At 65.2% G+C, this 14,478-nt stretch overlaps 1 protein-coding gene across 3 annotated transcripts in view; it reads left to right on the plus strand.

Annotated features, from left to right (window-relative positions):
- Positions 1 to 14,478, plus strand: part of ANK1 (ankyrin 1) — a 66,634-nt gene extending 52,156 nt beyond the window's left edge. The window contains exons 36-44 of one of the 3 annotated variants that reach the window (XM_065397797.1): positions 346 to 430; positions 1,099 to 1,173; positions 2,433 to 2,564; positions 3,207 to 3,353; positions 7,387 to 7,942; positions 8,658 to 8,940; positions 10,801 to 10,884; positions 11,149 to 11,301; positions 14,174 to 14,478. In XM_065397797.1, the coding sequence (XP_065253869.1) occupies positions 346 to 430; positions 1,099 to 1,173; positions 2,433 to 2,564; positions 3,207 to 3,353; positions 7,387 to 7,942; positions 8,658 to 8,940; positions 10,801 to 10,884; positions 11,149 to 11,301; positions 14,174 to 14,200 (1,542 nt within the window). In that variant the 3' untranslated portion in view covers positions 14,201 to 14,478. Of the gene's footprint in view, positions 1 to 345; positions 431 to 1,098; positions 1,174 to 2,432; positions 2,565 to 3,206; positions 3,354 to 7,386; positions 7,943 to 8,657; positions 8,941 to 10,170; positions 10,390 to 10,800; positions 10,885 to 11,148; positions 11,302 to 11,581; positions 11,681 to 14,173 lie in introns of those variants that run through there. The other 2 variants (XM_065397794.1, XM_065397795.1) reach the window with 2 other exon arrangements.

Below are 14,478 nucleotides of genomic sequence, written 5' to 3' on the forward strand. Positions count from 1 at the left end.
TCTAGCCATGCAGGGAGGTGCTGGGCACTGGGGCCTCCCCCACACTCAGCCATAGGGGAGCTGCGTGCCCCACACCGCGTTTCACGCCAGCTTGGGACACGCCCGGCCAGGATCTGCTGCGGCACCACGACATGCTTTAATGTGTCCCTGACAGTGACGGCCGGGGCTGGCTCCAATGTTCTGCCAGCCGTGCCGAGCTCCTGCCCCTGCCCTCACGCCATGGCCCCCCTGGGGTGGGCTGGGCTCCCTGGGCCCTGCCAGTCACCGCCAGGGAGCTCCCAGGCTGAGGGGCTGGATGGCTCCATTCCCTGTGGGGCTGGTGACCTATGGTGGCTTCTCCTCCAGGGGACCGGCAGCGAGGAGCGAAGGAGGACTCTGACACCGTTGGCTCTGCGAGAGAGATACAGCATCCTCAGTGAGAGCACTCTGGGTATGCAGCCTGCCCTGGCTATCCACGCCCAGCTGGGCACCATCCTGTCCCGCCTATCCACCCCCGAGCCTGCCCCGCCTATCCACCACCGAGCCTGCCCCGCCTATCCACCACCGAGCCTGCCCCGCCTATCCATCCCCCCGCCTGCCCCGCCTATCCACCCCCGAGCCTGCCCCGCCTATCCACCCCCGAGCCTGCCCCGCCTATCCACCCCCCCAGTCTGCCCCGCCTATCCACCCCCGAGCCTGCCCCGCCTATCCACCCCCGAGCCTGCCCCGCCTATCCACCCCCGAGCCTGCCCCGCCTATCCACCCCCGAGCCTGCCCCGCCTATCCACCCCCCAGCCTGCCCCGCCTATCCACCCCCGAGCCTGCCCCGCCTATCCACCCCCGAGCCTGTCCTGCTTATCCGCCCTGCGGCGCGGCTTTCCCCACCCCCCTGCCTATCCATCCCTGGCCTGGCTTCTCCTCCTGGCCCTCCACAGCCCACTGGTCACAAGAGGGAGGGGCTGGGCCCAGTGGCTTGGCTGCCTCTTCCCTACCCCACACAGAGGGGAGTGCAGTGCTTTCTCTGGGTTCTGGCCGGTTCCCTGCCTGCGACCACACCAGGCTGCGAGTAGGTAGCAGGGCCTGAGCAGGGACAGCTGTGACATGCTCATATCCCCCTAGGCTCTCTAAGCGGCACGGAGAAGGCTGACGTGAAGATGGCTGTTATCTCGGAGCAACTGGGCCTCAGCTGGGCTGGTGAGTCTGTGCCTGGCGCTCTCTGCACCGCGGGGATGCAGACTCCGGCTCTCTGCTGCTCAGTGCACCAGGGCAGGCTTTGCTCGCGCTGCGCCCAGGTCCCAGCAGGGCAGGGCAATGCAGTGCGGGGTGCTGCCCGGCCCAGCTCGCTCTGACATCGAATCAGGTAGCTGGGCTGACAGCAGGCGCGAGTTTGCGCTGCCTGTCCGGTGGTGGGACTGTTCTGGGGGCTGTGGAGCAATTGGAGGCTTTGCTTGGGCAGCCTCCTACATCTGTGGACACCCCAACAGCAGCACATGGGTAGGCTGCTGCGGCAGGTGGCTGGGTGTGTTCACTGGGAGCACCGGGTCCACATCCTGCTCTGTCTCCCTGACAGCGGGGCTAGGAAAGAGAGTACAGTCCCAGCCAGTGTGCATGCACGCCGGTGCCCCGTCCCCTTGCACGTCTCCGCACGCAGGTGCACCGTCCCCTTGCACGTCCCTGCATGCTGGTGCATTGTCCTCTCGCACATCCCCCTTGCACATGCCCATGCACACATGCCTGTGCACTACCTCTTTGATTCCACACCAGTGCACCACTGCCTTGTGTGCCCATGTACTCTGGTGCACCGCCCTCTTGCGTGGATGTGCACACACACCTCCACATGCACACACTGCTGTGCACCGCCCAGTGGCATGGATGTACACTCTTGTGCACTGCCCTCTTCCATACACGCAGGCACGCACCTGTGCACTCTGCACACCTGCTAGCATGCGCACACACCCCATCTCTGTGCCAGCCAGGACAGGATTTTGCTCTGCATTTGTAAGTTTTCCTGCTTCCTGAAGCAGGGCAGCGAGGTCTTTGGCACTGGGTCCCAACCCGGCAGGGGCAGTGCTGATATCGCTTGTTACATTACAGCCATTGCTACCAGGAGGCTCAGGAACTGTCCTTCCCAGCTTCTCCCTAGCTGGAGCAGTTTGTGACCCAGCTGCAGGCAGCCAGGCTGAGCCCAGTGGGCCCAGTTTCACATCCGGTGACACTAAATTTGGACCTTCTGCCCTTTTACTCCCCACCCCTTCCCATTGTTCTGTCGCACGGGCGGGATGTCAGCAGCTCTGGGTGGACGTGGGTGGAGACACGTGGGGGACGGCTGGACCTGGGTGGCATCCCCAGGGCTACTTGCCTAGAAGTGTCTCGAGCAGAGGTGCTTCCCCCTGCTCTCTTTGCTGCACGGGAGCCTGGAATGATGCCTAACACACAGGCTGTGTTTCCTACAGAGCTGGCCCGGGAGCTGCAGTTTGGGGTGGACGATATCAACAGGATCCGGGTAGAGAACCCCAACTCCCTGCTGGAGCAGAGTGTGGCCCTGCTCAACCTGTGGGTCAGCCGTGAGGGCAAGAATGCCAAGAGTGGGTATTTGCCACCTTCTGCAGGGGCGGGGGCACAGCTAGCACCCCAGGGTTCCACAGGTGCTCTGTGCCACCAGTCTGGGGCTCTAGCAGGCGTGTTGGCCAGGGAGCTGGGCCGGGAGTGGGTAGGCAGGGCGGGCCGGGGCGCAAGGCCAGGCATGAGTAGGTAGGGTGGGCCAGAGAGCTGGGACAGGTGGTGGATATGCACAGCAGGCCAGGGAGCCGTGCCAGGCATGGGTAGGCAAGGCAGTTTGGGGAACAGGGGACCACTATATCCTATCCAGTCTTTCCCCTCAAAAGAGGCTGGGCCAGTTTGCCCATCCCATGATGGAGCTGTGGGGCCGGCCCATCCACAGACATGCAGTGCTTCCTTGCACACGCCATGCTACGCTGGCTCATACGTATGCAGATGTGTGCTGCTGGTTTCCGTGCACAGCTGGCCTGTGCTGGGTCACAGGTCTGCATGCGTATCTGTTCCCAGGCGGGTTTGCAGTTTGAGGATGGCCGAGTCCTCGGGCTGGGCCCTCTTTCCAGAGGGTGGGTGAGGCTGGCGTGCCGTGGGTGGGGGCAGCGGAGATAGAGCGGCCTGGCAGGGATTGGCCTGTGCTGCCTTTTGATGACACCAGCTGCTCCCCCTGACAGTGGAGAATCTGTACGCGGCCCTGAGGAGCATTGACCGCAGCGAGATTGTCAACATGCTGGAGGGCTCAGGCCGGCAGAGCCGCAGCCTGAAGGGCGACCGGCATTACACTGACAAGGACTATTCCCTCTCGCCCTCCCAGATGAATGGTGAGTCCCTGGCACTCGGCTGTGAATCCACTGGGGACCCCATGCTCCCGCGGGTGAGTCCCTCGGCAGGGCGGGCGTGACATTGCCCCGGTGCGGGGTGACAGCCAAGCAGAGACAGACACGTCACTGAGACCAGCGGCCCTGCCAGGCTGCTCTGCTTCAGCCGTGCCGAGGAAATGCGAGTTCCCACTGACGTCAAGGCAGGGGAGCCTCGGGGGCCTGGGGCAGGACTTTGAGCCTGCCTGGGCTGCCCACAGACTGTCTGAGTGTGTGGGCAGAGACAGCAGCCTCAGACCAAGGGCCAGGCCTGCGTGGCTCTGTGCTGTGACCAGGTGTGAGTGCGACACAGGTAGACATCCCCTCAGCACGGCTAAGAAAGTGTCGATGCGGCAGCACGAGCTGCCCAAACCCGGCACCCTGGGTCCATAGCCGGGTTGCTAGCCCGGGCCGAAGTCTGCACCACTGCATCTGCACGATTTGTAGCCTCCTGTGCTGCAGGCGCCACCTGCAGGGGACGTCTGCACTGCAGTGGGGGTGGGCGTGCCCGTACTAGCGCTCTGGGAGAAGTGCAGCTGCAAGGAGCTAAGTGCCCCAGGGCCAGTCCCAACCAGGCTCTAGGAATGTCCTGGGAGTGGCCTGCCCCTCCTGCCGCCCAGCCTGCAGCAGCCACACGGCTCCTTTTAACATGCCCATACGTCTGCCCATGCTGGAAACGACCCCTCCAGCTCCAGTGTAGACTTACCCCACCCTGTAAGGCCTGACCCCAGCTCTCCAGCCTGCACTCCCATCCTCCTTGGGCCCCTCAGGCTCTTCAGGCTCAGCCTGGGTTGCAGCATGTTACTAGTGAGCGGACGTGCCCTGCTGGCAGGTCTCTGCCCTCTGCCTGCCTTCTGCTGCGAGCTGGGCTCACACCACTTCTCTTGTAGCCTGTGACACCCTGTGCTGGGCAGCAGCATGTGATCAGACAGGGCTGGGGGCCGGGGGCACGGTCAGGCGCCTGCAGTAAGTGTCGTGGTCCGGTGTCCCTTTGGGCCCAGGCGGGGGGGTGAGGCTGGGTGCCGGGGGTGTGGTGGGGTGCCAGCCTTGGCGGCAGGAGTCCCTTTGGGCCCCTGTGCCTTGCCCTGAGGCGTAGCCATGAGCTCTGCATGCTGAATGCTTTCTTCCCCCTTGTTCTGTGTTCTCTCATACACGCCATTCAGGGCTGCCAGGTGCAGGCCGCTCCTGTTGATCACATCCTGTCACCTTTCTCCTCTGACCTCCTCCTGACCTGTTGTTCTCTCATCCTCCTCCACTGCCTGTCTCCACTGTCTCCACCTCAGCTGAGCCCTGGGAGAGCCGCCGTCCTGCTCCGGCGAGTGCATGGCACCAAGGCACTGCCCCCACCTCATGGCTGTGTGTGTCCGCGTGGCCCTCCGTGTGCTTCCCCCAGCAATGCCCCAGGGCCGGCTCCACACGGCACCCCCAGCACCCCCGCTCTGAGTGGGAGCCGGGCGAGCAAAGCCACCTGCCTGGTGAAGAACCCGGGTGCTGCTGTGCTGTGCCAGGCCTGGCCCTAACTCACTCTGTGCCCAGCCCAGGGGGTGATGGCCCGTGCCCAGCACTGAGCCCATGGCCCAGAAGGGTTAGTAGCCAAACGCCCCTCAGAGGGAGTCGTGCCCCCTGCAAGGAAGTGTTGCTGGACGCCCTGGAACAGCTGTGGTGCACCCCGCTGCCTCAGTTAGCAGCAAGCTGCCAGCGCAGCAGAGCCCTGCAGAGCCCTGGGCAGCAGCGACTCTGGGCCCAGCCAGCAGAGCCCCCAGGCTGTGTGGGCAGCAGAATCGCAGGGGCCGTGCAGGCTGAGGAGGCAGGTGACACATTCTCCGGGTGCTGATGTTGGGGGAGAGGAGGTTGGCGTGGCTCAGGGGAGCTGAGAGACGGGAGTGGGGCAGCCCCCGTGCCGGAGCCATTGCAGCCTGGCCAGTCTGTAGGGAGCGACCCAGGCCTGTTCCCTGGGTTGGGCGAGAGGTGATGGCTCTGGAGGTCTGGTCAGGGTGTGCCCAGCATTGGGCATGTCTTGGCTAGTGCTGGTGAGTGCCCTGCTGCAGGGCAAGGACGGCTCTGTGCTGCAGACACGAGTTCAGATCAGAGCCAGTGACTGGGTGCCTGGCACCTGGGCAGAGCAGGGCATGAACAGGCGGAGGCAGCGTGATGTGCAGGGCTGCCCCGTGCACTCGGCCACAAGGTGCAAGGACTGGCCACACTCGCAGCCCCAGAGTGACCGGGGCGGGGTCCTTCGTGCCGGAGCCCCAGGGCTGTGTGGAGCCGGTTTGGTTACAGGGCAAAGTGCCAGCGCAGCCTCAGCGCCAGGGCACAGCTCCCTGCGGAAATGCCCGTGACATGCTCTCCACGGGCATGCAAATGGCAGCAGAGGTGCCACCACGATGCCCCCTCCCTGCCCACCACAGGTGCTACTGGGATGCCCCTACCCTGCCCCCAAGTGTCCCCAGGACGTGCGACGCCCTGTGGCCATCACTGATGGTTGCCTCAGGGCTGTTGGGTAGGAGAAATGTCCAGAGCCCTCCAGGGCCTGCAGGGTCTCTGGGCATGGCCCATCCGTGCCCCACCACTGCCCAGCCGCATCTCCATTTTAATGCCCACCTGGGGCTCAGCGGGTGGCTCGGGAATTGAGCAGCTGCTGCCGGGGCATTGGGTCCCTGTGCACCCAGCCTCCCCCATGCACAGCTGCTGCGCTGGGCCTATAGGGCAGGAGGGGCCTGGCTGGCTAGCTCTGCCTGCAGCCCACAAACCAGCCAGCCCTGATCAGAGGGGCTTCCGAAGCCCCCACCCTCCTGCCTCTGCCCCATTCTGTTTGGGAGCTGCAGTCCAGGGGGATCCCATACCGTCTCTCACGGAGCCAGGCCAGAGTTCAGCCCGGAGGCTTAGCTATGTGGAGGCACAAGACTGGCAAGGGGGCGCTGCGGGTCGGAATTGAGAGATCTCAGCAGGGATGGGGAGGGAGCCCAGGCAGGGCTAGCAGGGGGCTGGGGGACACCGGCAGAGCTGTGGGGCAGGGGAGCCCAGGGCAGGGTTAGCAGGGGGCACCGGCAGAGCTGTGAGGCAGGGGAGCCCATGGCAGGGTTAGCAGGGGAGCCGGGGCAGGGTTAGCTGGGGGCACCGGCAGAGCTGTGGGGCAGGGGAGCCCGGGGCAGGGTTAGCAGGGGGCACCGGCAGAGCTGTGGGGCAGGGGAGCCTGGGGCAGGGTTGGCAGGGGAGCCCGGGGCAGGGTTAGCAGGGGGCACCGGCAGAGCTGTGGGGCAGGGGAGCCTGGGGCAGGGTTGGCAGGGGAGCCCGGGGCAGGGTTAGCAGGGGGCACCGGCAGAGCTGTGGGGCAGGGGAGCCTGGGGCAGGGTTGGCAGGGGAGCCCGGGGCAGGGTTAGCAGGGGGCACCGGCAGAGCTGTGGGGCAGGGGAGCCTGGGGCAGGGTTGGCAGGGGGCACCGGCGGAGCTGTGGGGCAGGGGAGCCTGGGGCAGGGTTAGCAGGGGGCACCGGTGGAGCTGTGGGGCAGGGGAGCCCGGGGTGGTTATAGCAGGGGGTTGGGGGGCACCAGCAGAGCTGGGGGGGGCTGGCACAGCACCACACCGTGCACTCAGGCTCCAGAGAAGTAAAACACGAGCAGGTGTGCCCGCCCCTCCCAGGAACCCAGCTGGAGGCAGCTCACCCTGCCAAGGGGGTCCTGTTGTCTAACTCACTGGGACCAGCCCAGGGCCAGGTGCTGCCCGAGGCACCCGCCTGCCTCCCCCGACACATCCCAAAGTGCCCTCAGGCTGCCTGTGCTCCTGTCTCAGACCCTCCCACTGGGGCACGGGCAGAGCCGCTAGGGGAGCAGTGCAGGGCGCTGGGGCGGTGGCTGCTCTGGGGCGCTCCTCTGCCCTGGACTGTGACACAGGGAGCGCAGCGCTGCCCAAGGGGCTGGGGGCAGCGTGGGCCTGTCCCCTCCTCTCCGTGTCTGCGGAGAACGGCTGCTGGAGCTGTCGCCTCTGTCTGCCCCTGCAGGTTACACTTCGCTGCAGGATGAGCTCCTCTCCCCTGCCTCCCTGCAGTACACGCTGCCGTCCCCGCTGCGTGCAGACCAGTACTGGAACGAGGTGGCCATCCTGGACGCCATCCCCATGGCCCCCACTGAGCAGGACGCCCTGCTGGAGCTGTCCGACATGCAGGTGTGGTCCTCGGGGCTCACCCCCTCGCTGGTAACTGCCGAAGACTCCTCCCTGGAGTGCAGCAAGGCCGAGGACTCGGACGCCGTGAGTGAAGGCCGCTTCCCGGGGCAGCTGCTGGATGACGTGCACGGCCCGGACCACCTGGGCTCACTGGATCTGGCTGAGGACGACACAGTGGATTCAGATGCCATGAATGGCCTTATCGACCTGCTGGAGCAGGAGGAAGGTCAGAGGTCAGAGGTGAAACTGCCAGCCTGTGAGCGCCAGGCCGGGCTGGCGGGGGAGCAGGGCTCGGAGGATGAAGTCTCTTTTGTTTCAGGCCAGCAGAGGGTGCAGGCCAGGATCCTGGAGTCGCCAACTGTGAGCCGAGTCGTGGAGAGGAGCAAGGGCAGGTAATGCTCCCTGGCCAGGCTGCCTGGAGCTGGGCAGGGCAGCCCGAGGGACCCTTGGGGTGCCCATGCCACGGGGCAGGGCCCTGGGGGGAGGTGGGCAGTGCAGCTGCTGCGCCGTAGGCCCCCGTCTGAGCATGATGCCCCAGAGAGCCGGGTGCGCACTGGGCCAGGGGAAGGACTGGATCAGCCAGGGAGCTGCCCGTGGCTTTGGGGAATCCCTCACAACCACCTGGCGTGCCAGCCCAGCTCCAGGGGATGGCCGTGGTGCTCTCGTTGGCAGGGAGCTGAGCTCCCGACGAAGGTGCTCTGCCAGGGCGGAGGGCTGCCTGGCAGTCCCTGCCGCTCCTTGCCATAGTGCCTGGGGCAGGCAGGCGCAGGGCGTACCTGACCCTGTGTAGCATGAAGGGCCTGGCTGGCCTCTAGGCCAGCTCCCGCCCCTTCCTCACCTGCTCCTTGTGCCATCAGACAGGGCGCGGCTGCCCCTGGGTGTCTCCGGAGGGCGTCTGTTGCTCCGTGGGTGGGGTGGGAAGTAGGATGTAGGGCTAGTTCGAGATCCACGTTACAAACGGGCTCTGAGTGCAAAGGCCGGTCAGGAGGGCCGACAGCCTGTGGGGGGCAGGAGGGCGAGGCTGGGCCCACATGGGGGGCACTGTGCCGGAGGGTAGAAACTGACGGTGTCTCTCTCTCTGTCCTTGTTCCTCTCTCTGCTGCCCAGGCTGAGGGACTGGAATGCAGAAGGCTCCTTTGTCTCCTGCCTGCAGGACCTGCCTGAGGGCTCCTGGCAGGAGGGGGTCCCCAGAAGCCCACGTCTGCTGCCCAGAGCGGCCCCTGGTGCAGCCCCCCAGGGGAGGGGCCAGGAGCAGGTTCTGGGGCCCCCGGCCGAGCGTCTGCGAATCGACCCCCCCGAGGAGAGCGACTGGCAGCCCCAGCACACGAGGAGCCAGGACTACAGCCAGTGGCTGGAGGAGGCGGATAGCAGCTTCTTCAGGCAAACAAGGGTACGAGGGTGGCAGCGAGAGCCAGCCCCCGGGGGCTGGGCATTGCAATAGAGCCCACTGGCTGGAGCCCCCTCGCTGTGTGTGAGGCCCACGGTGCCCTCGCCGGGGGCCAGAGCGCACACAGGAGTGAACGCCAGGCTGCCCTGTCTGGGGAACCTGCGCTTCTTGAACAGAGGCACTAGAGCCTGGTGATCTGCCCAGCAGCTGGGGTCCCTCAGCAGGATAACCCATGCTTTGGACAGAGTGCTGGGCGAGTGCCTCCCGCTGCCCTGCCCCCAGCTCCGGGCACTGCCCCCTGCCAGCCTCCCTGCCCTGGCTCCTGCGGGGGAAGGGGCCCAGAATAGCCTGGCTTGCGCTAGACCCAGGGGTTTGATTTCACATATGAGCCTCTGCCTCTGTTCTTCATTTATAACCCAGACAGCCACCCTGCATGCTTCCTAATTGGGTAGCTCCCAGGGCGCCTGCCCTCTCCGGGTCAGCCAGCACCAGGCATGGAGAGTCCAGAAATAGAGCTGGCCCGGATGGCCTGGGGCAGGGCTGGGGTTTTGGGAATCCTGCCGTGGCCAGGCAGAGCTGGGCAGTGCCGGGGCAGGGCTTGTACAGAATGGCACGTGAGCAGGGTGGGCATGGCGTAGCAGGCCCTGGGGTGCTGCGGGGTGCCCTGGACCCACTCCTCCCAGAGCACTTCCCAGGAGCCCCAGGGTGGGGGACGTGGGGGGAAGAGCCCTGCAGTGAATGCAGCAATGCTGGGGGCTGGCTGGCTTGCAGCCCCTTGGCTGGAGTCACTGAGGGGCTGCGTGACTTTTCCGCGCTCCTTACAAGTCAGCTGGGGGGTGAGAAGTCCCAGCCCCAGTCCCCCGCAGGAGCCTAGGCTCATATCACCCATGCTGCCCTCCTGCCCCATCTGCAGCCAGCCCGCAGAGGCACTGGGAGGTGGTGGCCCCCACTCTGCCTGCGGGGGAGGGGCCACGGCTGTCAGTCTGAGGCCAGATGACTTTGACAGAGCTCCGAGTGCAGAGGACAAACCCACCTGCCTGCCCAGCAAGTGGTGCAGCCGACTGGTATGCAGCGGCTACAATTACAGCAGCCTGCCCCAGGCTGTGCGCAGAGCAGGGGGCAGCCGAGCCAGAGGCAGGGTGCACACGCCCCACCGCAGAGCAACGCCAGGGCTGGGATCTAGGCTCTGGGCTCAGCAAGTGGCCATGCGCTTGTGGCCATAGCAGACGCACCATGTTGGCCTTCCTGACCCAGCTGCTGATCACCCTGGTGCTGCTGGGCTTCTTCCTGGTCAGCTGCCAGAATGTCCTACACATTGTCAAGGGCTCTGTGCGCTTCTTGCTCAAGCACGTCCACCAGGAGCTGGACAAGGAGCTGGGCGAGAGCGAGGAGCTGACGGACGACGAGGAGTCCATCTCCACCAGGGTGGTCCGTCGGCGTGTCATCGTGAAGGTAACACGGGCGGGGAGTGGGAGCCCCGAGGCAGCGGGCACTGCCCTGCCTGTGGGGCTGTCGCTGGCCCCAGGGGAGCCATGCAGAGCCAGCCTGGCTCGGCACCTCCTCTTCCAGCTCAGGGCGCTGAGCCTGGCTCGTTCCTGCCTGCACAGAGTGTAGCACTAGCGTGCCCTGGTGCTGGCCCTGCCCCTGCGCTTTCCAGTGAGGGGGCTGGCAGGGCCGGGGGCTGGTGGGGTGTGTGCAGGGGGTTGGCAGTCGGCGGGGAAGTCGGATTTGGTGTCACTTATGCAGGGGCTGGGGACTTTTGCACTTGGTGCCCCGCAGTGAACACAAGGGGCTGCCCGTGGGGTGTTGGCTCCCTGCCCTCCCCCTCACTGCCTCACTCTATTCTCCCCTCTGGCGCTGCAGGGCAATCAGATTCAGGATATTCCGGGGGAGCAGGTGACCGAGGAGCAATTCACTGACGAGCAAGGCAACATTGTCACCAAGAAGGTGAGTACGGGCCAGACACAGAGCCCCCCAGTCTCTGCCCAGCATCTGCCCTGCTCTCCCTGTCCCCAGGGATGGATATTCTTCCCTGGAAAAACCCCTCCCCCAGCCCTGTCTCAGGGGAGCAGCGTGCCCCAGCGTGGGGTGCCGATGGCAGGGCAGGGCCAAGCGGGAGTAGGACCGGCAGGGTGCTGTGGCCGCATCCCTGGGGGTGTCTGGGGCCTAGCCTGGCCTGTGGCAGGCAGCTCTAATGCCTGCTCTCTGCAGATCATCCGGAAGGTGGTGCGGCGGATCAGCGCGGGAGACGAGGAGAAGGAGGTGATTCTTGAGGGCTCTCTGCAGGAGCCCCAGGAGCTGGAAGCTGAGGCAGATCACTTTATGAAATATGCCATCCTGCATCAGGACAGTCTGGGCACCAAGGTACAGAGCCTGCTCCTCTTCCGGCCCTTCGCTAGCTCTGGGCAGCACAGCCATGCACCCGGCCATGCAGGGCTCCCTGAGGGCTCTGGCTGGATCCTCCCTGGCCTCCTCTCCTTCCCTGTGCCCTTCTGCTGTACCTCTGGGGCTGCGAGGGGCCACGCTTCCCACCTTGCTGCAGCCTTCTCCTTGCCAGCTTGCTCTCCCGTCCTCCTCCTTGTCCTCTCTCTGTCTGTCTGTCTGTGTGACGCCTCCTGCTTCCTCTCTCTGCTGCTCTCCCCAGGAGGAGGCGCGAGGGCACGTCCCAGAATCGGAGCTGATCGGGGGCAGGATGGGGGCTTACATAGTGAAACGAGCCAGCCTGAAAAGGGGAAAGCAGTGACCCCCCCCCAGGGCCTCTTCTGAGGTAATGCCACCTTTGTTCTGACTACAGATCCAGCTCTCTGTGCCATGTGCCCTGCATGGAGCCCACCCAGCCACTGTGCGCTCCCCCGGCCCAGAGGGGCAGGAGACACAGCTGCTCCATTAGGGCATGCTGGAGAACAAGCCCAGAGCTGGCTGCCTCTTCCCCTCTGCTGCCAAGCCTGCGAGCCCCATGCTGCTCCTGGGGAAGGAGGCTGGCTTCTCTGCACACTGCACGCTGTCTGTCTGTCTGTCTCACATGGCATTCCAGGGGAGGGGTGTGTCAGGGTGTCACCTTGGTTACGACAGCTAGGGGGATTGTTACCCTGGGTTACAGTGTACCGTGGGGGCTGCAATGGTGTCACCACGATTATGACAGCCAAGGGCATTGTTACCCCAGGTTACAGTGTACCGTGGGGACTGCAGTGGTGTCACCACGGTTACGACAGCCAAGGGCATTGTTACCCCGGGTTACAGTGTACCGTGGTGGCCAGGATGGTGTTACCATAGTGACAGCATTCCAGGGGATTGTAACCAGTAACTACAGCCTGCAGTGCTGTGGAGATTGCCTGTGGCACAGTCCTTCCCTGCCAGCTCTCGGGCTGAGCTTTGCCCTGGGCTCCACTCCCCATTGCTCTGCGTGCTCACCTTGCCGCTTGCAGAGGCCCCGGTGCCGCTGCTATAAATAGCCCCGAATGCTGCACCGGTGACAAGTTGCTGACATCCCAGCCTGTCAGGCAGCCCCTGCGCTGTCAGCTGTGACCCGGAGCTTGTCCTGGAGCCTGGGTCTGGGGTCGGGTTTCCTGGAATGAGGTGCCACGTGCCCGGGAGCATGGGGCTGACACACGGCAGCTCCTCCTCATGTCAAACACCTTCCCGGCGGCTGGGTGCCGCAGGGAGCTGCGCATTGCCCTGGGGGAGGCCAGCCCCTGCTCATAGCACCCATAACTCACAGCCGCTTCCGCCTGCCACATGAGCCGCTTGCACCCGCAGCACCCATTGGGCGTTGCTGACTGGCAGTGCTGTAACATGCCATGCAGGGCCTTCTCGGGGGTGTCATGAGGGGCTCTGGGCACCAGAGGGCAGCAGGGAACCTACAGCTTGCAGGCGGCTGTAGGTAGGGCTGGGGGCTGTGAGCAGTGGTGGGAGGAGGGTGCAGGCAGTGGCCCATGGCTGCGGGGGCCATGTGCCCAGGGTGGAGTGTAGGGAGCAGGCAGCGGTGAGGGAATAGGAAGGTCAGTGTGCCCACGGCAGGTATGTGTGCAGTAGTGAGGGGGCGGGGGGCTGCATGCCCGTGGCAGGGTGTCCGGTGCATTGTTCCTGGGGGGCGAATGGGCAAAGGGGGCAGCGGGCAGTGCCTGCCGATGACAGAGATGGTTGATTTTGCCGGCGGGGTGGAAGCACCAGGCTCCACTCCCACCAGGATCTCCTGGCTGCTCAGGGCCTGTCCCCAGTGACGTCTGCGCGGGTCTCAGAGCGCTGAGCCAGATCTGGCAGCTGGATGCCAGGGCCGTGGGGCGAGCACAGGGCTGGTGCCTCCTGCATTGCCCTCGGTGCGGCTTGTGCATGGGACGCCGTGACTCTGGGTGTTGGGTCGTTTCCTGGTGCTGGGACATCGCTCCCGTGGCCCGGTCCAGCCGGATGCCTGCTTGGACACGGCCTGCACTGCTGTCCCTGCAGTGCTGCGGTTCCTGCTCAGAGACCAGGGGGCTGATCTGCAGCAGGACCCCTTTCCCAGCTGCCTCTATATTGCTAGAGCACAGCCAGGCACCGACTGAGCCGGGGGATGGGTGCCTGCCCCACAAGGACAGGCGCTCCCTCGGGTCTCTGTCGTTTGTGCCTGTGCTGCCGGAACACAGGTATCCCCCTAGCTCATTTCTCTGCAGTGCTCCTGGGAGGGAGTCCTGGGGCTGGCTGTCGCCGGGGGCAGGGCCTCCCTGCTCCCTCAGCCGTGCTCTGCGAGCTGCCAGTCTGGCCCAGCCAGCTGTGCTGCCTGCACTGCATTCACCATCACACCCTGCCCAGGGACCACCTCCCCTCCCAGACCACCACAGGGCAGTAACCGCCAGTCTGTGCATTCTGCCTCACGCCTCTGCATCCCCCACACAGCCGCCTCGGCTGAGCACATGCAGACAGCCATTGCCGGGGCCTGTTCCCTTTGAGCCGGTAGCTGACTCCTACTGTTCACAGCTGTGGCTCCAGGCCCTGGGCAATGAACAGGCAGGGGCTGGTTTCAGCCGGCATCTGGCCCTTTGCTGGGTGCTGCAGCGTTGGGTGCCAGAGGGTCTCACATCCAGCCAGCTGCCCCCCTCCCTTTGTCCCTGCCCCCAGCACCAGCCAGTCCCTCTGAGCTGCTGTGGCCATGCCTGTAAGTGGAGCACTGGGTCATGCCCCCAGCTCTGGCCTACTGCGCTGCGGGGGCCCCCAGCAGGGCGCTGTTTGTAACCCAAGCTCTGTCTTTTCTGTTCTTCAGGATCTCACCTCCACCCCGAACCACTGAACTGCAGCCACGTGCGGCCAGCCCCGCGAGGCGAGGCGAGAGCGGACAGGCGACGGGAGCAGGGCTGGCTGTACACGTTGCTCTAGGCTAATGGCATGACTTCTGTAAGAGACTTACTTCCCGTCCTATTCGCATGATTGACTGACTGCCAACGCATGAGCCACAGTTCTTACTACGGACGGGGACCCCAGGAGCCAGCAGCACCCGGGGCAGCATTTCCCTGGCAGCGACAGGACTCTGCTGCCTGCACCCTGACTCCGGACGGAGGCTGCGGCTAT

This window comes from Emys orbicularis, chromosome 2 (assembly GCF_028017835.1).
Source record: "Emys orbicularis isolate rEmyOrb1 chromosome 2, rEmyOrb1.hap1, whole genome shotgun sequence".
In the NCBI taxonomy this organism is placed as follows: Eukaryota; Metazoa; Chordata; order Testudines; family Emydidae; genus Emys; species Emys orbicularis.